This window comes from Diadema antillarum, unplaced genomic scaffold, assembly GCF_040938485.1.
Source record: "Diadema antillarum isolate AM-2024a unplaced genomic scaffold, OU_Dant_1.0 seq00001794_RagTag, whole genome shotgun sequence".
NCBI lineage: Eukaryota > Metazoa > Echinodermata > Echinoidea > Diadematoida > Diadematidae > Diadema > Diadema antillarum.
This window is the reverse complement of record NW_027272472.1, coordinates 941060-967068: the sequence shown is the minus strand read 5'-3', so window position 1 is coordinate 967068 and position 26009 is coordinate 941060. Positions and strand designations below refer to the sequence as shown.

At 37.1% G+C, this 26009-nt stretch overlaps 1 protein-coding gene across 1 annotated transcript; it reads right to left on the bottom strand.

Annotated features, from left to right (window-relative positions):
* Positions 1 to 1018: 1018 nt before the first annotated feature.
* LOC139712350 (leucine-rich repeat-containing protein 23-like) lies at positions 1019 to 25649 on the bottom strand. The gene is made up of 8 exons (XM_071624181.1): positions 25458 to 25649; positions 20450 to 20562; positions 19085 to 19259; positions 18442 to 18520; positions 17913 to 18043; positions 12482 to 12695; positions 5733 to 5887; positions 1019 to 1060 (listed from the first exon to the last, which is right to left on the bottom strand). Exons 1-8 carry the CDS (start codon positions 25578 to 25580, stop codon positions 1019 to 1021), a joined length of 1032 nt encoding a protein of 343 aa, XP_071480282.1. The 5' UTR covers positions 25581 to 25649.
* Positions 25650 to 26009: the final 360 nt, after the last annotated feature.

The window sequence follows — 26009 nt, the reverse complement described above, 5'->3', positions numbered from 1 at the left end:
AACATTTTGTCTGAATAAGACTGAAAAAACTTTAAATATTCATGGAAATGAAGGACATATTCAAAGAACAATGATGTTGTTCATGGCTAAGGACACTAAAGATTGGAGCTGCATTTTGATGCAAGTACTGCCCTGAAAATAACTGCTACCTCAAGATAAAAGTCTGATCAGATATCGAATCGAGAGGGATGGCAAAACAGGATTTTCCCTTGAATTTCACATTATATTGTTGCTGACTGCAATTGGCATTATGAAAGTTATCGATCAATAAATCTTTATATCTCATTTAATCCAAAGACTGCGTCCTAAGTGCGAATACATGTACATCTATGCACTGTCAGTTTTTCTCTGGATACAGGCACAAGACAGGTGGACGGAATGTCATAATGTTGTCTTTTGTGTTCATCTGTTATCTACATACACTAAGCAGAATATACATACACTGGCAGCTGTTTTCTCTGAACACCACAGCCACCACTGCCTGTGTACATTTACAGAATTTTACACCACAAGTATGGTGACGCACTTCATACGATATCGCGCAAGTGTGATTTTGAAACATTAGGCTGCGGCACATAGTGATCATGACGAATTGGGAAGGGAAATATGGGGGTATTCCCATTACCGCTCTCTCAGTAAACCACTGATGACAAAGTGCGGAATGGCTGACATGTTTCCAAGTTTTTACCATGGAATGAAACGATGATAGAATATGCAATTCTGGAGGACCGTGCTCACAGGTACACATGTCGATACTGGTATCAAGCACATTATACACATTTCATTTAAAAAGCAGGGGAGTGATGGACAAGTATCCAATGCAAATTCACATCACACATGCATGCCAATGAAATAAACAAGAATCTCCATAAATGTCTGTCTCAAGTCACATGTCGTCCAAGGCACATGCAAGAATGTCAAAAGGTGGGATTCTTGGGAATCCTGCATGGTTGTCGAGGGAATGGTGAGGGTGCCAAATAGTTGACATAGTTGACATAGTTGAGAGATGTAAATCACACTAGGCATCTTCTCCATCTGAGTGAATGACTTCCTCCGTGCCCTAAAGAAGATGAAATCAAACACGTATGTAGACATTTATGGAAAGTGAACACCTGAATTATTGCTTTCTCATTGGAAGTCTACTCAACATGCTTTCGTAGAAAGTTTCACAAATCTTATGCCGTCTTCAAAATTCAAATTTCTTAACCCGTTGAGGATGAGTCCCGAGTATACTCGGGCAAGCGTCTATGGGAAGTAATGCGTGTTGTAGCAAAAATCAAACTGTCCTCAATGGGTTAACCAAATGCCTAGAGAAGAGAATTATTGGACTGTGCGCGGGGGGTGGGGGGGGGGGGGGGAACTGAAGATCATCATGATAATGAAAATGATATGATGATATTGATGATGATTATGATGATGACGATAATGATGATGATAACAGTGTTAACAATAATAATAATAATAATAACAATAATAATAATGATAATAATATAATAATGTCCAACAATAATGACAATAATCATCATTACCTTAACAATCTTTCTATATAGAATGATAATAATCATAATGAGGTCTTAGCACTGTACAGTTCAGTGTGTTCTACTGAGTCTGGTGTTTCAATTCTGCCTTTAGGAATCTGAAGGTATCATCACCACGCTACGGCATTCTATTTTTTCCTCTTTTTTATTTTCTCTCACGTCCATAAAGTGGATGAGAAGGATCTTTGTTTCTGACATGGTGATACTTCATTCCACCATCAACCTATGGTGCTTTTTCTCTCAAAAATTTTCAGCCAAAAAAAAAAAAACATAAAAAGTAATAAAAAAAGAGATGAGAAAAGAAGCCACAAAGGAACTGAATATGACAAATAACAGTTGAAAGGTGCACAAGTGTCAGTGTTACGAAGAGAGAAAGAAATGACAAATAAAGCAAATATTGCTGTTACATAATGCATAACTGATTTTTTCTTTTTTTTGGGGGGGGGGGCTCCTTGTGGAGGAAATTGAAAATGGAAGGAAGACATCTTCAAGTTTAGGGAACCTTATGAATAATTTGAAGTGTGTGTGGTGCATTTGCTATCAAAGTGTGAATATCACTGAAGTATGCATGGATTGAAGACATGAATATTTCATCATGCACAATACAGTGTTTTCATCTCTCATTTGTCAAGCAGTGATACCTGGGAGGTCACACATCTCTGAGAATTAATATTTTGTGAATCAACCGATAAGTTCATTTGTTTAGATAGAACGAATTGAGATGGTTATACAACTTGAAATTCTGCACCTCTTGCATAAAATATGAGTGATGATGGTTTGAATATTAATGGTGGATAGAAGGTTGTCACAAAGATCATAGGGGAGTGACATGTCATTAGTTTCTTCATCTTGTTTTAAATCAGTTTTTAATATTTGAAAAAAAAAAGGAAACACACTTACTAGTTAATCATTCACTTCATGATTATCTTTAATAATCCAAATGTCATTCATTCAATTTTCATTTATCATTATCACTTTGCAATCACCATGACTACACCAACTGACATTATTTTATAATCATTGCTTTACATAGATGCAGCAACTGTCTTTTTTTTTTTCATCATTCATTTCACACCAGTGACTTTGACATTTTGATCATGTTCCATGGTTTCCGATTTAGCATACTTGGTAAATAAAAGTTTCCAAGTGAGTTGCAGGAATTGGTATATGGGCATTTCCGTGAGTTGTGCGACATGACCACCAAAATTTTACCCGCATATTTCAGGACAACTGATAATCTTACTTTGTTAGTCATAGTTTGAAGTGTGTGAAACCAACTTTACCTTTAAGAAAAGTTCCCTTTTGTGCATTTTTATACCTTTTGAAACCAGAAAGCATTTTTTGACCTAAAAATCCCTAAAAATTCATTTTTGTTGCTCTTTGTGATTATTTTTTATATTTGAGGCTCAAATCAAACTTTGTTTGGTTTTACAAATCAAAAATATATTAATCTAGCAGTAAATAAAGTGGAGACCTCGATATAAGATATGTACTTTGGACACCAGCGTGCTCTTACATAGCTCAAGAAGCTGCTGTAACGTGAGTTACCGAAACATGAACTTTTTAACCTAGCAATTTTACTATGCCCAACTGAGACATGGTATTTTGGATTATCAAATAACTATGCAGCACACATCCAAGAAATATGATGGGACTTACAAGTGTATAGTCTTTGCTTCAAATTCTCATAACAGAGGTCTCAAAATTGTAACGTGAGTTACCATGTAACGTGAGTTACCACAATGTAACGTGAGTTACCGACATGATTTTTCTTTAATACCAAGAAATGATACGAAGGTTGTGATTGTAAGTAACCAATGAGTACATGATTACTGAACTCTTGTATCAAGATTCTATTTCCAGTAGATTGTTATTCTCTTGGTCTCTCTCTATTAACAAACCAACTGGTCTATACATGTACAATGTATTAATTACACATGTTCATCACATGTTAACTTCTGAAAGAAACTGTTCCATATTTACTATTTAATATTACAGTGCATGTATACTGATCTCTTACGAAAGTTGTTAAAAGACATTTCCTCTAAAGCTGCATGGACCTTGTTCCAGCAAATTATCAAAATTTTTTGATAACTATTAATAGCCTCCTGATTGGGATAATCACTGCATGATTACTCTTGAAAAGTTTTTGTTTTTGTAATTCAAGTGATTACTATTTGACATTTCATAGTTTATACCTACCTGTATAGACCAAAGCCACTGTTTATGAGGCTGAAACATTTACATGTATGAACAGAATTTTAAGATTGGAGCTCGCTTCCTGCTGTTTTTTTTTGAGATTTTTGAGAACTGAACATTGTGAATTTGACACGCTTATGTGTTTTATACTATTCTACTCTGAGGTTTTAGCTATATTGTTGCAAAATCCTACAATGAAACTTTTCCATGTTTACTATAATTTACTTTACATGCTGATCTATTACCAAAAACTTGTTGAATGTGAACCTCATTATAAGACATTTTCTTTAAGAACTGGACAGTCATGTACCTTAAAGCAAACTATCAACATTTTGTGATATTAATAGTTAGCCTCCTGATCACAAAATATTTACTATTCATGTTTTTCATTGGGATTTACTGCTTCAGTCTGCTTGATTACTCTAGAAAATACTGGTATACTTTTTACATGTATGTACAATTCAAATAATGGCTACTTGACATTTCATAGACCAAAGCCATTGTTTTTTAAGGCTTAAACATTTATGAACATGTTTTATTAAACTGATCAATACTGGTAGCAGATAACTAAATTTATCTGCAGTTTCTGTGATTCAAGTCTAATTTCTGTACCAGTTTAGTATAAGAATTTGCAAACAAATCAAACATACAAACAATTGATTATTGAGTAATTCAAACAATTATCAAATAATTGGAATGTAAATTGCATTGTTTAAAAGTTAAAATATTTATTGAAATATTCATTTCTGAACCTTTAAACTCTCCCCAGACTACATGTACAGGTCTCTAGTCATGTGACTCAGTGTATTAAATGGAATAGCTTATGGATGACTTGTTTTATCTAGATAGCCTGAAATCCATTTAAATCTAGTAAAATAAACAAACAATCAAATCAAATTTTCAATTAAATCCTCAATTTCTGATGCATTTGTTAACTGGAAAAGAGTGTAATTTAATGAAATAGACTCGGTTTCATATCATTTTGTTGAATACAATTTTTGTCTCAGTACAAATGAAAGCTTGGAAAACGACTCAATTAAAAATGAAATTTATCTTCAAGTTGGTATTCTAAATGTAAAGTTTCCTGCCTTTTGGTAATCTCATGGATAAAATGGGATTAATTACTGTCAGATCAATGTTCAAATCAATTTAGATTCTTTATTCATGGAGTTTGTTTGTGAAAAAAAGTTGTCTTGGTAAGTTTTCTTCGGATTATTAAGACAAAAAATCGTCTTGTAATCATGTGGACAAACTGTAACGTGAGTTACCGTAACGTGAGTTACCGTAACGTGAGTTACCGCTTCACATGACGATACCTGGAGAATGTAAGACAATTTGAATTTTTACCATACTCGGTGATGTATGTTGTTAGTCCATGCCTTTGACACAATAGACTTTAAAGTCTCTCTGTTTCTTGTTTGAGGAAACTTTTGAATATAAGACATGCCAAATTTTTGCATGTCCAAATTATGTAACGTGAGTTACCGACATTTGTAGTGTTTTTTCTCATAGTTCTCATAAGAGTCTGTCGATGTAATGTTGCTGTGAGGTACATCTGTAGGATGGAGGTGCATGATACTCATTCACATATAGTAACTCATATCACTAATTAGGTTTTAAGGATATTGATCTCAACGACCTAATTTTGAGTTCAAAATGTAACGTGAGTTACCGTGGAAATGCCCATATACATGTATGGGCTTGTTCTAAATTTGTATCAAGTTCAGTGGAACACCAATCAAAACAATAATGATGTAAAAAAACACTACACAATGACAACAAAGAAAGAGAAGATGAAAAGTAAGAAAGGTCAATCGAAGCGGAAGAAAGAGAAAGAAGGAAAAGTCAGAAGAAGTTGCAGAAGAAACAGGCAAGAAGAAGACAATGCAGGAAGAGAAAAAAAAAAGACCAAGACCAAGATGAAAGAAGAACAAAGAGAAGAACAAAGAGGAAGGAGAAGAAAAGGAAGAAAGGAAGAGGTAGAATCAGACTCACATCTGCTGCTAGCTCCTCTGCTCTCCTCTGTTCATAGATCTCCTCCGCCTCCTGTCTTTCCTCCTCCGAGAACTCATCCTTGTCGAGTCGCTCCAACCTCCGGATGCCGATCAACACCTCCATCCTGTACTCATCCTCATCGGAGCACGGATTTTCTGTTGGATGGCAGTGATCAGCAAAGGTATGAACATGAATGAATGATAGAGATTGCATACACGTAAGAGAGGAACGGATGGGGTGAGTATCTGGGAGTATCTGTGATGGACTAAGAATAAGGATCAATCATCCAAAAAGGACAAAATATCTGAAAAACTTGACTGCAAAAGAGGTTAAGCGACATTCTTAAACAATAAAACCCATTGAGGATGGGCTGATTTTGCTAGACACTTGCCTGAGTATACTCGAGACTCGTCCTCAACGGGTTAATGTACAAGTAAGTCTATCATTAGATAGAGCAAAATAACACCTTTCCAATGATACTTCATTTGCTACATGAAAAAGAATATTCTTAAAGTAATGATGAAAAATATCCAACATTTTCTTATAATTTTCTCTGCTTTTAGCAGTGCTCTTTAACCACAAAAATCTCAAACTCACAAGAATGCAGTTTCAAACTCATTTTGCCAAATCAAACTCTTTATCTGCCTTCCACATGACCATTGAGAGCAAGTGACAACGAGCAGATTTTTAACAGCTTCACTGACCAAATACAAATATGTCTGTACCAAGTGTTTCTGAGGAGGTTAGCAGAATCAGCCGTTGTTTGAATAATCAATGTACATGTACATGCTTTCTTTTTTAATATAACAATCAAAAAATTTTCTTCTACAAAAGTAAGGATATGACAGCAATGCATTATGGGTATTGTGCATAAAGCAGTTCATGAAAGAAATTGAACTGAAAGAGGCACCATAATCGAGCCATTACACAAAATGCTTGCATTTTCAAAATAGAATAAACAAACAAACAAACAAACAAATATGGCCTTGTAAAGATGACCTCACAGGGAAATCAACTTTTATGACATACTTAATGATTATTGCAGTTTTCATCATATAAAACTCCATTCTCATTATCTTTCATTTGATGTATCTTTAATGGTTGCGCAATACCCACATAAAGAAGTCATGAGTTTTCTTTAATGATTAAGGAATAAAACAGGGGGTCAAATCTGGTGAAACTGTTTACCAATTTGTGTTAATACCATATTGTGGAATATACCAGCAGTTATATCGGGTCTAATACATGTAGGTGAAATCCATTTTGAATCTTGCATTAAACTCACCTTACAAAAGTCAGATTTACTGGGACATTATAAAAAACTTTGGCTTGCCGAACATTTATGGACTGCGTGCACTCCTTTGAATAAAAGATTTACTACTGCAGTTAAACTTGCAATGACTACAACTACTGTAGTATTGTACATAGCCACAGTCACTCATCTATCAGGAGTTTAGTCTTATGCTGCTGTAATTGCCTTTACTGTAAGACACGCTATTATTACATCACATTTACTGGGCAACAAACCACGCCCTTTGATGACGGATTTCATCTTCTCCATATCAAAATGAGATGATGAATTTGCACTGGCTTTCAACTTGGGTTAGGTTGCTTCTAAAAAAAATACCATGTATCTGATTTTCCATGGTAACACCAACAGTTCTATTTCAATTTTCAACTACCAGAGTGTGCAAAAGAATTTTTACTGGTGGTTAAAAATACATTTTACAAGAAAGATATCCAGATGAAATATTTTTCTTTTCAGATGCTTTTAATAGGAAATGCTAAAAACAGCAATTATTGGCACAAATCAATACAGCCTTTCTTGCAAATGACTTGATGCACCAATTAAAGGATTTGTAAGTTTTCCAGTGTATTACAACATTGCCTAAACAGCAATCTTCTAAAATGTGAACCAATATTGTTTGAATCTTTCATAAGTACGCATGTTTAAATGAACTAATATCAGTCCTGTATACCCTGCCAACCATACACTTAAAGGAGAACTCTGGATGATTCTCAAACTTTTGTATTTGCACATCTATAAATTGGTTTACATTTGGTTACAGAGTTTACAGAGTTACAGAACTCATAATGATTGGGATGAGGAAGGAGAATGCTTTCAAAATTCATAACAAATCTCAGTGAACAAGAATGATGACTTAGCAGCTTTATACTGTATCCGCCGAATGTTTCGCAAGGTTTTTATTTTCCCGAATTTCTCGAGTCAGGTGCTATTCACGAAATTAAAGACACACGAAAATATTGACTATGATCCCGATGTGAATGTTACGTACGCGTGTACATTTCTCCGTTAAGTACAGGACTCCACGATCGCGAATTTAACCACTCGCAAAATCGTCGGGAATTCCCGATTCGCGAAATATATGGCGTATACAGTATAAGAATGCACAATTTGGGGCTCAATGAAGCAGAACAAAACAAGAAAGCATGCATACATCGGGGCTCGACACTAACGGTGGCCCAGTGGCCCGGGGCCACCAAAAATGAAAGTCGGGCCACCAAATTTCAAAAAAGGGCAAATTTGGTGGCCTGCCTCGGGCCACCAAAATTTTTTGAAAAGTATGTCAATAAATTCGTAACTTTTTGCGACGGAAATTAGCAGTTAAATTTGTTTAAAGGATGGATAAAAAGGACTGAATGAGTGCCTGAGAGTGAGTGTTGCAAGTTTGTTGAAGTTTATTTATGAGTAGATAATTATGTCCAACTTCTAATTCTTACTATCATAAAACTTGAATATTTGACTCATTAAAAAAAAAGGACTTTCACTGTTTTTTATTGGTTTTTTTTCGGGACACCAAATTTTTCTCTCGGGCCACCAAAAATTTGAAATTTAGGATTTTGGTGGCCCCATCGGGCCACCAAACAAAAAAGTTAGTGTCGAACCATGCATACATTCTAGACAGGTGAAGTTGTTGAGCAAGTAGTATTGTAACGGAATTACTGTAAAACACGATATTTTCGTGGCATGAAATTTTTGCAAATTGGAGCCGACTGCCTTTTTCGCGGCATGAAATTTTCGCGAGTTGCCTAACATCAATGTGCACAGTGTAGACAAGAATTTTAACGTGCATTTTGATTTCGCAAATCTTGGCTCTCGCAAAATTCGCGAAATTCAAATGCACGCTTTTAGAGTACATTGCCACATAACTGGAATATGTGAGCTTCTATGTCGTCATCCTTGTTCAGTGTAATTTGTGTTGGGGTTTTCAGAGTGCTGTAAAATGAGGAATGTTCGCATGCATTTTAATTTCGCGAGAGCCAAGATTTGCGAAATTAAAATGCACGCGAAAGTTCTTGTCTGTACACTATATGCATTGAATGTTACAGGCAACTTGCCAAAATTTCATGCCGCGAAAAAGGCCATCGGCTCCAATTCGTGAAAATTTCATGCTGCAAAAATATCTTGTTTTTTACAGTATTGGTTTGTTTGCTTTACAGGGCCACAATAAATTTCAGAAATCTACACATGGCACTATCGATTTATAAACTACATGATGTGATATTATGAAAATCATCTGGAATGTCCCTTTAAGGGATAAGCCTAAAATAAATGTCTTGTTTACTGTCCATGTATTGAACTGGGAAATGAGAGGCTGAAAATTTCGAAACCTTGCTCTTTCCATGACCACACGTAAAATGAAACCATATCAAAACAATCTATTGACAAAGGTCTACAACAGAAAATTGTTTCCTGGTTGGCTGAGTATAACATGGTCAAGTTCAGCATTAGAACTGCCTCATTTATCAAGGTCAAGAATTTCTCCTTTGTTCTTGGGTACCTCACATGACAGAAGATTGATTTGCAGTCATGTAGCTTCTGACGGATGGGTCACGGTTCTAATGTGTTCAATGTATGTGAGTACTGGTGAATGTGATTGTGTTTGCTTGCTCCACTTAATCTTCTGGCTTATTAAAGGCATATTACACATACATTGCATGCATAAATTACACACTAAGTAGACCCATTCAGACTGGCAAAATCCAAATTTCAAAAGACCTTGGTTTTCACACTACTGGCAGAAAAACCTGAAAAGAATATATGAATTTTATTGTCATCACAACTTTTGCTGATTTGATAAGACATGTGGAATTCCAAAACAGATATTTAGACAGAAGAAAAAAAAAGTGTCCATTCCCACAACTACCATACTTGCATGAACTAAAGTGGCGAGAATTACATAAGCCAGCAATAAACAAACAGACAAACAAACAAACAAACAACTGAATTTCACCATCACCAAGCAGAGTGAGTGTTAAAGATTGGCACAAATATGAATGATCAAATACAACCTAACTTGTCAAAATACAAAACAAAACAAAATAAAAATGAAGTAACCCACACATTTCAGAGATTGTGTATGTGGGTGTGTGTGTGTGTGTGTGTGTGTGTGCATGTTTTTTGCAAAGTTTACAGGCACTCGATTGGCATAATTTGCAACAAAAGACAGAACAAGAATTTCAAAAAATCTTCTTCCCCCCCCCCCCACAAAAAAAACAAGAGACCCGCGGGTCTAGCGCTCACCTGAGTATCGCAAGTTCACCTTTCACGCAGTCACTAATCTAAATTATTCACAGCTCTACCAAAATTTGACGAGGCATTCTCAAGTGGAAGATGAAAATGTACAATAAGGGCCCAATTTTTTCAAGATTCCTTAATTTGGGGGAATTGGGGCCCCCTGGGGCCCTCTGGGTGGGGCATGGTGCCCAGTTTGATAAATTGAGATCCTGACCACCTAGGGATGCTACCTGCCAAGTTTGACAAAAATCCATCATGAGGTTTTCAGGAAGAAGATGAAAATGTACAATTCAGGCCCCCATTTGGACCCTTCCAACCACCCCCCCCCCCCCCTACCCCCAAGAGGGGCACCCCTGGATCTCCTATGAACAAACTTGAAACTACAGTCATTAATGTACTCACTCATAGTATTATCTCAGCTCTATAACTTCTGATTCTAGAGAAGATTTTTAAAGATTCCTTCATTTGGGGGGTTTGGGCCCCCTGGGGGCCCCCTGGGCGGGGCATGGTGCCCATTTTAACAAATTGAGATCCTAACCCCCTAGGGATGCTACCTGCCAAGTTTGGTGAAAATGGGTCATGGGGTTCTCAAGAAGAAGATAAAAATGTACAATTTAGGCCCCATTAGGACCCCTCCTCACCCCCCCCCCCCCCCCCCCCCCCCCCCCTGGGTCCCAAGGGGGGCACCCCTGATTCTGCCATGAACAAACTTGAAACTACAGTCATCAATGTGCTAACTCATAGTATTAACCTAGCTCTATCACTTCTGGTTCTAGAGAAGAAGATTTTTGCGGATTCCTTAATTTTGGGGGGTTTGGGCCCCCTGGGGGCCCCCTGGGTGGGTCATGGTGCCCATTTTAACAAATGGAGTTCCTAACCCCCTAGGGATGCTACCTGCCAAGTTTGGTGAAAATGGGTCATGGAGTTCTCAAGAAGAAGATGAAAATGTACAATTTAGGCCCCATTAGAACCCTTCCCCACCCCCCTCCCCTGGGTCCCAAGGGGGGCACCCCTGATTCTGCCATGAATAAACTTGAAACTACAGTCATCAATGTACTAACTCATAGTATTAACTTAGCTCTATCACTTCTGGTTCTAGAGAAGAAGATTTTTACAGATTCCTTAATTTTGGGGGGTTTGGGCCCCCCTGGGGGCCCCCTGGGTGGGGCATGGTGCCCATTTTAACAAATTGAGTTCCTAACCCCCTAGGGATGCTACCTGCCAAGTTTGATGAAAATCGGTCATGGGGTTTTCAAGAAGAAGATGAAAATGTAAAAAGTTTACGCACGACGCACGACGGACGACGGACGACGGACGACGGACGACGGACGACGGACGACGCACGACGCACGACGGACGCCGGACGAAGGGCGATCGCAATAGCTCACTTGAGCCTTTGGCTCAGGTGAGCTAAAAAGCAAGCAGCTCTTGAGACAGACATAAAACTTGTAAGTCTACGAGGTAAGATCCTTTGTAAATCTCACTTGATAATATCAGAACCAAAGACTTGTAAGAAGGCAAGCCCCTTTGTGAGAACTTCAAGGGGAACAAAAGCCAAACATGCGGATTCAGTTAATACGATTTTATCAGTAGAACATTATGTCAGTGAAAGTATGAGGAAAATCAGATGATTTGTTAAAAAGTTTTAAAATGCCACCCTCAATGGATGAGAAGCCTACACATTCTGTGATGTCACATAATGGAAAATGATATAAAAGAGATATAAAGAGAATCTCACAAATATCAGTTTGTATGAAGAGTGCACATCTCCTCTACTTTTACAGACATCTTAACCCGTTGAGGATGGGCTGATTTCGCTACAACACACATTTCCCATAGACACCTGCCCCAGTATACTCAGAACTCGTCTTCAACGGGTTAAGGGTAATATCATTCCTCCTGCATTCTGAAAGAGGTATTAAAGTCGACTGCTCTTTTTTATGCTAGAAAAGTGAAAATATGATGAATTTTCTCTATAATTTTTTCAATATATAATAACAATAAACATCACAAAATATTGTAGTCTTGTCATCCAAAGATGGCAGCACAAAGACTTTAAAAATTCGTAACTTTTCAACAGATTATCCGATTTTCCTAACACTAATGCTTTCTACTAATCGATTGCTGCATTTACTCAGTCCATGTGTTTTGGGGGTTTCATCTCCTGTAAGACTTGTAAGAAGGTAGTAAGTCCCTTTGTGACTCTCACCTGATAATATCAATGCCCTCAGCTTTGGAAGACACTTCATCTTGGCCATCTCCTTGACGTCTCCAACATTGTTGCCACGCATGTTGATGTACTGCAAGTTCTTCATGTTCTCCGAGAAGCCATCCAGCTTCTTAATCTGGTTGTCACGGAGATGGAGAGTGGTCAGGTGTTCCAGTCTCTCTAGACCCTCCAGCTTGGAGATGAGGTTGCCAGCCTTAATGGGAATGAAATTAAGGGAGAAAACGTCAAGGTAGGAATAGCCATAATTGAATTCTAATTACAGGCGACTCTCATTATAACGAAGTCCTTATTACAGGCAGTTGGCTTTCGTTATATCGAAATTTCTTTATAGCCAAATAATGAAGAATAAAGATTATAGATAATAATTTGGCAGTGGCGGATCCAGGAGGGGGCGCATCGGGCGGGCGCCCCCACTTCATTTTTTTTTTAACAAAAGAAATAAAAAGAAAATGGAGGGGGCATGTGCGCCCCCTTTAAATTTGTAAAGGCGCCCCCTCTTCACGCAATTCCTGGATCGGCCCCTGTTTGGGGACCTGAATTTTTACTTTGTTGTACCAAGAGTTTCGTTATAGCCGTGCTCATTATAATGGGAGTGCAATATGTATACAGACCACGACACAACTTTTTTTCACATTCTAAAACTATTTGCTGTAATTGGGTAGAGTTCCATGACAATTAACAGAAAATGCACAAAATATACAAGAGAAGAATTCATGTTCTCCAAAAGCAGTGGATTAAATTAAAGCAACAGTTAAGACAGATATTTGAATGAAATGGAGCAAATTTCACCATAGTATGGTTTCATTTTGAGTGCTAGTGTTTACTGTTTGCACTCACTAAGCATCTTGGAGTCATCATCGTTAAATGGATCAAATTTTGTTTCAATGTCATTCTGTGCTCCTTTCTTGACATGATACTAACTTACCACATATTCTCATTCATTACTGTGCAACATACAAAAGGACATACTAATGTATGCATACAGGAGTAATGGTACAATGTACACTGTGCATTATTTGAGTCATTTTGAGCACACACAGTTTGTGTGCAAACTTCTCTACATGCAAGACAACAGTCCTGTCACACCAGAATATAAGAATGTCTTATTCTTTCTCTTTCTTTCTCTACAATGTGCTCAATTTCTGCCACCAACTACATTGTATAAACATAGCAGGCACGATTCTTTGATTTTAAATCCTTTTTATTGTTCATCAAATTGAACATATAATATAATATGATTGCTAAAAAGTCCATGTTACCTGGTATTAAACTAATGCAAAATGGATCTTGCTAGAAGTATGCAATAATCATTTAATACTAGACTGGTAATATTTGGACAGCCGTCATGACAGTGCAATTTTGGTGTTAATGTGCAGCAATTCAATGCACAAATGGCTAACACTAATATAGTAATTATCACATATATTTTGGGTATTGTATCATCCCCTCTGAATGATTCATTCCCTTGAGATTCTCTTTACCACTTTGACTTCTTGGTTGATTTCTAATAATTTGCAAGCAGGATGAAACCTAGCCTTACCGGGAGACTATGGCTTTACTAGACTTGTTACAAGATTGTGTTTTTTTCAGCTGTTTGTATATAATTTTGATTCTTTTTAAAAAAAGGACATACAGTATGCTAACTATAATTGTGTATGTACACGTATGCCTTGGGGATGCACTGATTTAAGACAGCATGACATACAGACTCTTAATTCACACGTTATTATCATCAACTTTAATTTGCATTCTGTATGTTTGCTATGCACTACACTTGCAGGGTACACCTACAAATCTGTAACTGTTTTTTTTTTTTTTTCATTTTGTTTTGCCTTTTTTTAATTGTTTTGTCTGCCAGCAGGGATGGTCATTCAAAGGTGAGTCAATAGGATTGTGTATTTTGATTCAAAGTTTCTGGCATTGCAAAGGGTTGTTTTGACATGCCTACTTAAAGACCATGCGTCATCAAATTTCATGGAACCATCGCCGTTAACACCTGCTGCTTTATCTGAGATATCTTTTTGCCTCGCTATCATGAGCAGATAGAGAGAGGCACAACATGGCAAATTCCATGCCTTAAACGGTCATAGAAAATGAGCCTTGTAGGGAAGACATGATGTACACGTACGACCCTTGATTCTTTCCATCTTCCTTATCATCATCCCCTCCCAGTAGAATCTTATCAGTGCCTTTCAAACATGTCCTGGAAGGCAAATATAACAAAAGCTGCATTCATACACACCCAAAATTAACAGCTTTTGAAATTTGAGTTTCGCAACTGGATGCAAAAAGCGTCACTTCATGTGTGTGATGGATACAAAAAATACAAAAAAATATGTGTAATTATTAATTATGATTTGCATCACAATGCAAAAATCACTCCGACTTGGTAGTTTTGAAACACCGAAAGAATTTGCCATGCGCAGTGTGTGTGAACAACATGGAGATGTTATCAATAATCCCAGATATATGCAACTCGCCACGTATAGGCCCACACACTAGAGTGGAGTACCCTGGGTCACATTCTGGTCACTGCATGTTTTTCATTTTTGTTGTTGCCGAAACATTGTGATAATTTGTCCAGTGCAGCGAATGTGAACAGTGGTAAATAAAATAAAATTGGTTTTTGCACTGGATTGCAAAAAACCAATAATTCCTGCGTGTGAACACCCCTAGCTGGAGCATGCCCTCATCAGATGAGCACGTTTGACCTTGGGGAAAAAATGTTGTCTTTTTCTGATGAAATTGATACCAAGCCTGTGAGAAAAGATAGACAATCACAAAATGAGCTGCTCATACCTTTCATGCATGCATCATGATTTGCAATGAATGCTCAATGAGCTTGGAATCCCAAAGACCTGAGAATTCACCTCAGGTCTTTGATCGTAACAAAAAATCATGATAAGAAGAATGAACACACAAGGATAAAAAAAAAGGAGAAATCAAAAGGATGCAAGCTTTGACAATGGCATATGACAGTTATTCCACAAATCAAAACAATCCTGCCCTCGATCTGCTCATAATAAAATCATGATTTTTTTCCTCCCTCTTCCCTGGTGAGAGTAGCCAATAAAGACAAAAGCCATACCAAGCCTCACAGAGTGAGATGACATTTAAGTATATCATGAAATGATATACTTTCAACTCTGAAAGCACCAATTTGACCAACTCAAATGACATTTTGGAGAAACGGAAAGGATATACAAACTGCCCCAAACGGCAATCACACGATGACTCACGTACAAGGAGTATGCAAATACATGAAGTATGTTACCTCACAAAAAGTGAGCAATGACAACCAAATTCCTCGAATGATCTTCTCTCCTCATAATTTTTCTAATTACATACAGTATCTGGTATCATGTCGCTACATCAGATCTACTTTAAGATTGGTGCAAGAAGCCACAGTGTTATTGTGTTATGTGCATTAATATGATAACGTTTATACATGTTGTAGATAATTGTACACAAGTGAGATATAGTGTAAATATATTTTCAATTTATATGATTGAAAATGGCGGTTTAGTTACCGTCTAAATTTCTAAAACATATTTCGGGGTCCAATTCTTATATTCAACTCTTATGCTGTTCTATATTTTGTTAATCAAAATGTCATATTGTCTTGTATTTAGTTAGATACTGTCTTGTATTTAGTTAGATATCTCTAAAAAGAAATACTAGTAGTAAATATACCTTTTTTTCCATTCCACTTGAATGTATGAACGTACAAAACAAATATAATAAAACATAACTTGTATTCTCATATCAAAAAGTACAATAAACAAATTTGAATGAAATTTTATGTAAAAACCTCCACTCCCCTCCAAACTGCTCAACATACAATTGTATATGTTCATATTCATATTCATCATATCTATTCAACAGTCATATAGGTATGCACACACACACACACACACACACACACACACACACACACACACACACACACACATGCACACAAACAAACACATTGCAAGAAAGGAAGTTCTGAACACCCCTAACACATTTTTACTCAAGTTTCTTTGTTAGAGATCATTGGCTTTATACTTCTTAAAAATTGGCGTAATAAATTGAAAACACAGTACTCTTTTGCTAACATATCAGGAAGGTAATTTAATGGTTGCCAGTTGCTCCACCAAGAAGCGGGATCTAACTTCTTATGCATCACAGAAGGCTGTTATTCTTGCAACTATGAAAATATGAATTGAAACCAGGAATATCAATATAAAATATTCTACAATTTCCTCAAGTGGTGGAGGTTGTGTTTATCTTTCCTGATACTGAGTGTTTTGTTGTTGTTTTTTCTCTACACCTCTCTCTCTTTGCGAGGCAGAGTGGTAGGGTTTGTTGGCCTATCCAAGAGAGTGTGCATGCTTCTTTGATGGAATTAACATTTTATCTTCTTAATATGCTTTTTGTGTGTGTGTGTGTGTGTGGGTGTGTAATATATCGTGTGCTTGAAAAAGGTGTGTGCAGGTATTTCATCACTGTACATGTTAGTCTTCTTGACTGCACTCAAGATCCGCCATCAGTTTGGCTGGACTTAAGTTTCACAAACTGACTGAATGACATGGCCAGGTTGAAAAACAAAAAAATGATCCATCACAGTTGATTAAAATAAAATATGGGACATTTGTTTTCAGAAATTTTTCAATTGACCAAAGTGGAGCAGTAAAACTCTGACAAACATTGTGATTGACTGCTTGCTCTATACATAGTCGTTATCATTATCATTATTGTTGAAACTTACAATGTTGGACACTTATAATATTCATCACTACCATCATTCTCCTTTATTTTTTTGTTTTGTTTTTGATTGTTTGTATTTTGTCGATAAAAAGTTGGCTTTACATGAGCTCTCTACTGGTGCAGTCTCAGTGCTACCTGTGCACTGTTAACCCTTAGTTTGTCTTGTTTGCCAATTTGCACACAGTCTATAGAGTGCTTTCTTTGTCTTGAAAAAAAAAAATGTCAATGAATAGAGATCACCTAATGAACTAATCACTATTGCGTCTCCATGGCCTTCCTGCCAGACTGAGACACTTTGCTACACCTGAGAGAACTTTACTCATCTCAAGCTAGGTCACGTTTGGATGAATTACTAAATGCTGTTGAAATAAAAAATGGCAAGTACATAATGCTTTGTGCCCCAGCACATAGAGGGTTAAGCAAAGAAAAAGTCACACATTGGCTTTCTACAGGCTTAGCAATCTTCCATTAACTTTTAACATGCCAGACAAATTGTTGCTTTATGGAATTTGTGTGTATTGCATGATGCAAAAATGATTCTTTTACTAGCACTTGTCACATCCATATCATATTGTTCCTATCAATATCAGAACAGAAAGATAAGACATAGCATCATTTTAGGCTGTAAAAAAAAAAAAAAAAAAAGGAGAAGAAAACTTACCAGAAAGAGATTTTTCAAGTTGGGTAGATAAATTCCCTCTGTGCTGGTCAGCTTGTTGCCCCGTAGCTCCAGAGTGTGTAGTTTGCTCAGCCTGGATGGCTCCAGACCACTGATAATGGTGATCTCATTGACTGAAAGGGAGAGGGTCATTACTGTCAACATCAGTATTTTATCAAAGTTTTTTTTTTTTCTTCTTCTTTTTGACGCATTGCTCTACTGTATCTATCATTGAGATGTGCAGTCTCCTTTATAGGTCTTTTTCTCAGTCTTCTTCTCACATTCCAGTCAGCTTATGCAAACAGAAAAAAGGAAAAAAAAATCTTAATTTTACCATGAGTGGTCTGAATGAAAATTTTTATTCCACTTGAAGTCATCATTTCAAGCTACAATTGTTTCAACTCATGATCTAGACACAGAATTAGTTGCAAATGGATATTACTTTATTACCATGCAATACATACGATGAAGAAATATACATTGTACGTTTACTGAGCCCATAAGATTTTTTTTTTTCTTGCATGATACTTACAAGATAGATTCAGTGATTCAAGGAGGGGATGATTCACTCCTTCAGTGGTTGTAATCCTGTTGTTTGTGAAACTGGCCATCTGAAAAAAAAACCCATAAGAACAACACACAATTAAATAATTCATGAGCATATGCAATGTGACCTGCTATATGATATTGTATGTTTATTATTTCTTGCCTTTCTTTATAAGCAGGTTTCAAATCTGTTGATATCAACAGAAACTGAAATAATACTATTTTCTCGACATAAAATTAGCCATTTTCTATCACACTGTATGGCTATGAATACAACATAACACCTACTTGAAAATGATGAACAATGAATGTGCACCATATTTAGTTACCTTCCTGGTCAAGACCCACAAATTGTTCTACATATGGGACTATCATCTTTGAATCATATCTTAACACATTTATTGAGGTACCTTTCATACCTAACTTTACACTGCATGACCAATTTCAAGATTTAAAGCCATGGGTGCACAAGGAATAAAATCATCTTTAATGTTTCTTGCAGAATTGCAATCTAAGGATCTCTTCAAAATTTGTCAAAGCACTTTCTACAAAGACCGACACTGGAAATAAATCCCCTCACTAGCAAAGTTTTAAAAGATTAGTTAAGGGATTAAAATGATTGGTAATACCTGCAAGTATGGTAGCTCCTCAAGCTTAGCTGACGTTAAAAGGTTTCTGTCACAGTTGATAGTCAGTAAGTGTGTCAGGGAGTTCAAGGGTGAAATGTCACGGAGGCTGTTCTGGGAAAGGTCAACGTACCGCAGATGGATGTATCCACTGAGGATATTGACGTCAGTAATTTCTCTGTTGAGAAAGGAAAATTCAAAGTAAAATGAAATAAAAGCTCGGAAAACAAAACATAAAAATTTATGAAAATAAGACAGTAGGCTATCATATTGCTCACCTCAAAAATTAGGAACCGCTTCAGCAGGAGTGCTGCCCTAAGTGTAACCGAAATCAATGTACAACATTTTACATAACAACATTTTTATGTGCTATTTTCACTGTTTAATTGGAACCATAATCCACCTCATCCGGCCATATTTTGGCTGAAACACTTTCACTGTTTATTATTAATGTCTGAAAATAATAACTAAATTTGGAGAAATAATCACAGAGATGGTGTATTGTTTTCACATAATGATGCATTCTCTACCCAATCCCTGATATTATACTGACAGTTGCAGTCGTAACATTTACCATGGAGCAGTAGGACATAGTTTGTGGGACTACACGGTGGATAGGCATTTAGCTTGCGGTCATATCACGTGCCGTCAACTTCTACTCATATAAGCACTTCAGTGCGAGAGTGGCAAGTCACCTTTTCCACATGCTTTTCCCAAATCAGGGGTCGCACTTAACTTTTTTTTTAACTAGCCAGGCGGACTACTTAGAATCAATTTTGACACTGAAGCAATATTTTGGCTAGCCAGTCGGACTAGTTACTTCAGAATTTTATGATTTTTAGCTAGTCCAACATGATTTTGGGTGGCCAATGGCCAGCGGACCATCGCCAATTTTGAACCCTGCAAATTGCTTTTCTGTACATATGTTGCTGCATATATATATGATATGTTATTTGTGTGTATACATATGTGTGGGTATGTGTGTGTGTGTGTGTAAAAGAGAGAGAGGAAAATGTGTTTGTCATCGATCATGTTTCAAAGCTACCCAGGGGGAAATTGGAAGGCGGACACTCCCCCCCCCCCCCCCCTCGTACGGTAGGGAGCTTTGACAATTTTACATTTTAAATGGTGTAACACAGACTGTGCATACAACGGGTGTGCCTGCTGGAAAGTTTCAAAACTTTGGGCTTGAGCATATTGAATGGGCAAAACATCAGGGATTTCAGAGACATTACTATTTTCAACCTTTCTATTTCTGAAGTAGAGCATGCGTGAGAATTCATTTTAATATCAGAGTGAGACAGTTAGAATTGGATGAATTACATGAGAGTTGCCAGCTCCACGCTAAAATACATAGGCCTACCGTACCTTTCTTTGACATCCAGTCTGACGTAAGCATGAGCCAGTCCGTTGCCTGTTTTACAGAGTAATGACAGGTTCTCAGCTATGACATCCTCCGTCAGTGGAACTTCAGGGAGTTTCTGTCATGCATTAAAAAGAGAAAAAAATCAAAATGTAATGCATATAATATACTACATATTTTATTTTTTTCATACGTATGTGTACATAATGTGCATACTGTATAAGTAGAAATTTTTGCAGTGTGTAATTTTCATACATTTCGTGCAAACCAGAAGCTAGTGCAAAGATAAAAGCATGCAAATATTTTTGCTTGCCATATCATCTAGTAATTAATGTCCTGATTCCACGGTATTAAAAACATGCCAAATTCATCTACCCTGGTCGAGTATGAAAAATCACCCTCACAAAAAAAAAAAAGAAGCCAATTTTACAGTACGTTAATGGGCAGACAGACATAAAATAGAAAGCCAAATACAAATTGGGACCTTGATTATGACTTGCTCATCAAATTTTATGATGTGGAGATTAATATTTACTGTGTGATGAGCTCTTCAGAATGTACCACATCTAGGACAGTTCATCTGCCATCGTATTGACTAGGCAACTATCGTCGCTGGGGTGACAAGACCTTGTATCTGAAATTTTGGTGAAAATTATTTTCTTGGATTAATGGTCAAATATCGGGTTAAGTGATGTCCTGTCCAAATCCCAACTGTCTTATTCCAAAATGAAGCCACCACGGCATTTCAAAGGAAAGGCTATCCCATTCGCTGTAGTGCTTTGGCCGCCATGTTTTTGGGCTCTCCTGAACATTTGACATTTTGTAGCGATACGAGGTCTTGTCGCCCCAGCGACGATATATTCTTGAAACATACAAATTGTATATTATTGCAGAACAACATAAAGTGCCTTTTGTATGAAAGAACTTGCTCCTTTTTCTTTGAAATATGTGCAAGAATATTCATGTGAATGGAAAATGAGAAATGTTATACACAGAAACCTTGACCTTGGGCACATAATCATGCTGCACTTTCATGTGTTATACTGGATTATACTGGTACTCATACCATCATTCACATCACCATCTATTAACACTTTTAATCTTTGTCTTTTATCAATCGATAATCTAATTGTAATTGGTACTATTGTTTGATTGCCTGAAAGCAATTACACTTTTGTCTCTTTCTCAAGGACAAAGACTCTGGATTTTTAATGCAGAAGTTGGAATCTGCACGAAATAAAAGAACATATTAAAATGGAATGCAAAGAAGGAGATGTGAATGTAGGTTAGGAGGTCGGTAGATCAAAAGAAAAGGAAACTAGGTTAGCGAGAGACTTGTAATGAAATTAGGGTTCAAAACTACTTTATAATGAATGGCAAGGCAACTATAAATATATAGGAAATAATGTGTAAAACAGTCATGCCCTACATTTACCTCATTAATGACCTTGACCTAAAACTACATGAAACGCAACCCTAAAGTCTACAGTGATATTCTTGTTCCTTGTCCATTGGAAAAAGAGCCTGTACCACTGTGGTACATTCAAAACAGTTACTATAGTGGTGACATTCAAACAATACAGCAGCTGAGCAACTGAAGTTCTAGTATTGATTCATAAAAAAGATGAGTGTACTTTGATATCAATGTCTTACAGTACAGGAGAGGTCATGTTACTTTTGAGCCCGCCGCACACTACTTGACTTTCTAACTGTTGGTTTGATTGATTTGATCAAACACCGAAGTGTCGTAGGACTAGGTCGCACGACCTGATTGGAAGGTTTGGGCAAGCTGAATTTTTTCAAGTGGTCGTGAGTCCCACTCAACTCAACTTTCAACCAATCATGATTAAGTATTTCATTGATGTTGTGCATTTTAATTTTAAATACAGAAAGGTCGAGATGTAGTAGTCTCTGACTTGTTCCATGCATGCTAGCTAGCACTTGCGGAGTGGCATCCGGGGTGGCATCTTGCCCATGCCTAGCTGGGTGCAGTGTGCATTGCAGTGTGGTACCATGCTCACAAGTACAAATTTTTCCATACTGGACCCAAAGGATTAATAGAGCTTGTTATACCGTAGCTTATGAAATTCTCTATCGAAGTTAATCCATTTTATGTGCTATCTCCATGGCATTCCATTTTTTTTCCGAAGGGCCACTTGACATGACTTTATCCATTGAGCAGCAGCTCTCTTAGCCTTTAAAAGAAAAAGTCCTCCTAGCCTCCTAATAAGATGCAGCTTAACGATGAATAAAGCATTATTTGTTACATCATATAGATACGCATCATTATCTTAAGTCTAGCTCTGTGGACAGCCAGTAAAATTCTGGAGTATAGAGCCTATTAGTATTATTGAACCGTCTCAAATCTACCCGATGTGATGTCACTGCTTGTAATATCAGTAATTTTCATGTTTCAATCCTTGCTGCATGACTTTCTCATGTGATCACACATTCTCTGACCAGTATTCATGTATAACACATAGAGAGACAATTCTCCCTATATCGCATATATGTAGCTCTCCGCATCTGAACGCGTGTGGCGCTCTAATTTCTTTACCTTTAATTCTTGGGATATAAACTTTCGGTTATGAACGTGCAATGTGCAAATGTACGCTTTTATGCACATTGAACACCAAAGTACTAGTATTCACAGTTCGTATTAAAGTCTGTCTTATAATCTGTCGAATAATAGAGTCATTTTCTAATCTGTAACTTTTTGATGAATGGGATTCTTCTGCAAAGCGGCCCATGAATGCTGGGCCGATGATGCAAAACAACGAAATTATGGAAAATATCTATACAGTAACTGTAGATGAAGGACGTGATGTGGGTAAACCGCAAAACCGAAAGTGTACGTCCCAAGAGCGATCGATCAGATATCGGTATCGCAAGGTGATATCGCTTGATATCAGCTATGCGATAGGGAGAATTTAATATCATCACTTAGATTTATGTCAAAACACTATAATCTAGGATCTTAGCAGATTTCTAATCTCTATGTCTATAATTACCTCCGCCAAGGAAGAAGTTTATGTTTTTATTGGTGTTGGTCTGCTTTTGTACAATGTATGTTCATCTGTTTGCAAAATAACTCAAAAAGTTGTAAACGGATTTGACAGAAAATTGCAGGAAAAGTCGGTAATGACTCAAGGAAGAGATGATTAACTTTTGGTGTTGATCTGGGAATTTTTATGGGTTTTTAAAGGATTTTTTTAAAAATCTTTTGGCATACAGGGTTAATGAACTTGAGGGTTCAAGCTGTGCATACTGGAGCCTAAGTTTACATTCGTCCACATAAGTGCGTGAACTGAAATTCCTTGAAATCAAAGTTACATATAGGAAAAATGCTGAAAATTCCAATGGAATCACAAGTTCACTGATCGATATTGAAAATTTGCAGCTATCGTCGTCAAACGCGAACGATGCGGAATAGTTGTGCGCTAAGGAAGGGGCCCGCAACTGCGTGCGGGTGACAGTGATGATACTTATAACACGTATTCCTATTAAAAATAAAATTTCAGATTTTCGCGAAAAACTGTTCGATTTTTACCTCAATTTGCTTGGTTGTGGTATCCCTGCCAAGTTTCAAGCGTACTGAACACAGTCCCGGGCATAAATTTTTGTTTAGAGCGCTTAAAACAATTTTAAGCGGGGTGACGGTTTTCGGGCCCCTGATGAGGTGCGGGCACTTTCTCACTAGATACTGTAGGCCTACATGTACAAAAAAAGGCTTCTACTGGCATATTGGGAAATTGTTCGATTTTTAGCATGCATGTGATGGGTGGAAATTTAAGGACAAGTTCACCTTCATAAACATAAGGATTGAGAGAATGCAACAATATTAGTAGAACATATCAGTGAAAGTTTGAGGAAAATTGGACAATCGATGCAAAAGTTATGAATCTTTAAAATTTTTGTGTTGGAACCGCTGGATGAGGAGACTACTACAGCTTGTGAGTCATATGCGTACAACAGTATAAAGAAAATGTAAAAGAAAATTCAACATATTTTCACTTTTTTCGCATAATAAAAGAGCTCTTGACTTGCCTCTTTTCTAAGGCAGGGGGAATGATATTACCCATAACATTTGTCGGTAACGAGTCAGGGGAATGTGTACTTTTTTCAAAAGATGGCATTTTGTGAAATTCTCTTTATATTTTCCTTATTTTGTACGCATGAGACATCTAAGTTTTTCATACACTGCAGTAGTCTTCTCATCCAGCAGTTACTGCACAAAACTTCAAAAATTCATAACTTTTGAACGGATTGTCTGATTTTCCTCAAACTTTCAATGATGTGTTCTACTAATATTGCTACATTCTCTCAATCCTTATTCTATGTTTATGAAGGTGAACTTGTCCTTTAAATGAGCTGCTGGCTTCGCGGAGGTCTGCATTCTCCAAGTGCTTTTCTAGTTTCCATAAGGAAATTACTTTGTGTGTGCACAGATAGGAATAATCATAATAATTTATTTAATCTTATTCCACCACAGCTGTAAGTGTAAGATTAAGAATAAATAGAGGGAGTATTGAGTCTAACTAGAATAGATGTTTCTAGAACTGGTTTCACACTAGTAGAGAGACCAACTTGAGTACAGTGAGTGCCATTTCAATGTCAGAGCCACTGTTACTGTTAGATTAAATGGACACTAATTTAGTAATTATCACTAGAAGGGTCTACAGTTGAGTCAAATTTAGAGTGGATCTGAAAGTAGGCTACTGTAAAAGTCATCAGTGGCGTCTTTAAAAAAAAAGGGCAGTTTGACACAGCACAGGGAGAATGAGGGGTAATATAACGGTTGTAACATTTATTATTCAGTCTGTTATTTTACAAATCGACTAAGGGACAATATATGGTTAAAGACAATCTATGAGATGTAGTCTAAGGTTAGATGAGATGAATCGACTCCATCCCGGACCTGCGGAAGTGCGGAGGTCTTCGGATTTCTAACTACTGTAACGCCATGATTTCCCCGTGCCCGCAACGGGACCACTCCGCTGGTAATCCGTTTACCTCTTCTTCCTCCTGCTCTTGTTCGTTGCCTTCTTCTTCATCACCTCCTCCTTCCTGGTCAATTTCTGGTTCATCAACTCCCTCCTGATCTTCGTCATACTCTTGGTCATCATAGTCAGACATTATTACAGGCTTTGAAGAGCCCTTTTAAAGGCTAGAGAATGTATAGATGAGATTTACTTGAGATATATCGCCGCCGGTTGCTCCTGGCTTTACGGACGGGTGTTCGTTGCTTGGAAACTTGATTTAGCTGGGTATGCACGAGGATGGACTATTGGTAAATAAAAATATTCAATATATAAATCTATTTCTCCTAAACTTAGTTTTATAATAATTTTTGGATGTAATTTATTTATATTCAAGTGCTTATCTTGAAATAATATATATTTATCAATTTGAATTGAGTTTTCAGAAGTATAGTTTTGGCTCGTATATTTTTACGAGGCTCCTTCTCTCCTCAGCTCAGCTCTACTGCGAGCGCTATTACTAGTACGCACACGAGGGTGTTCGATTCCTTTCAACGCGGTTAGTCTCCCGTCGAGAGCCTGCGCG

Bases quoted from the DNA above. Each gene is read 5' to 3' on its own strand.
- LOC139712350 (XM_071624181.1), bottom strand. From the start codon at position 25,580: ATGTCTGACTATGATGACCAAGAGTATGACGAAGATCAGGAGGGAGTT. The intron at 12,696-17,912 runs GTAAGTTTTCTT...ATTCCCATTAAG, and splicing joins ACTTGAAAAATCTCTTTCTG to GCTGGCAACCTCATCTCCAA. The intron at 5,888-12,481 runs GTGAGAGTCACA...GCCATCCAACAG, and splicing joins GAGGGCATTGATATTATCAG to AAAATCCGTGCTCCGATGAG.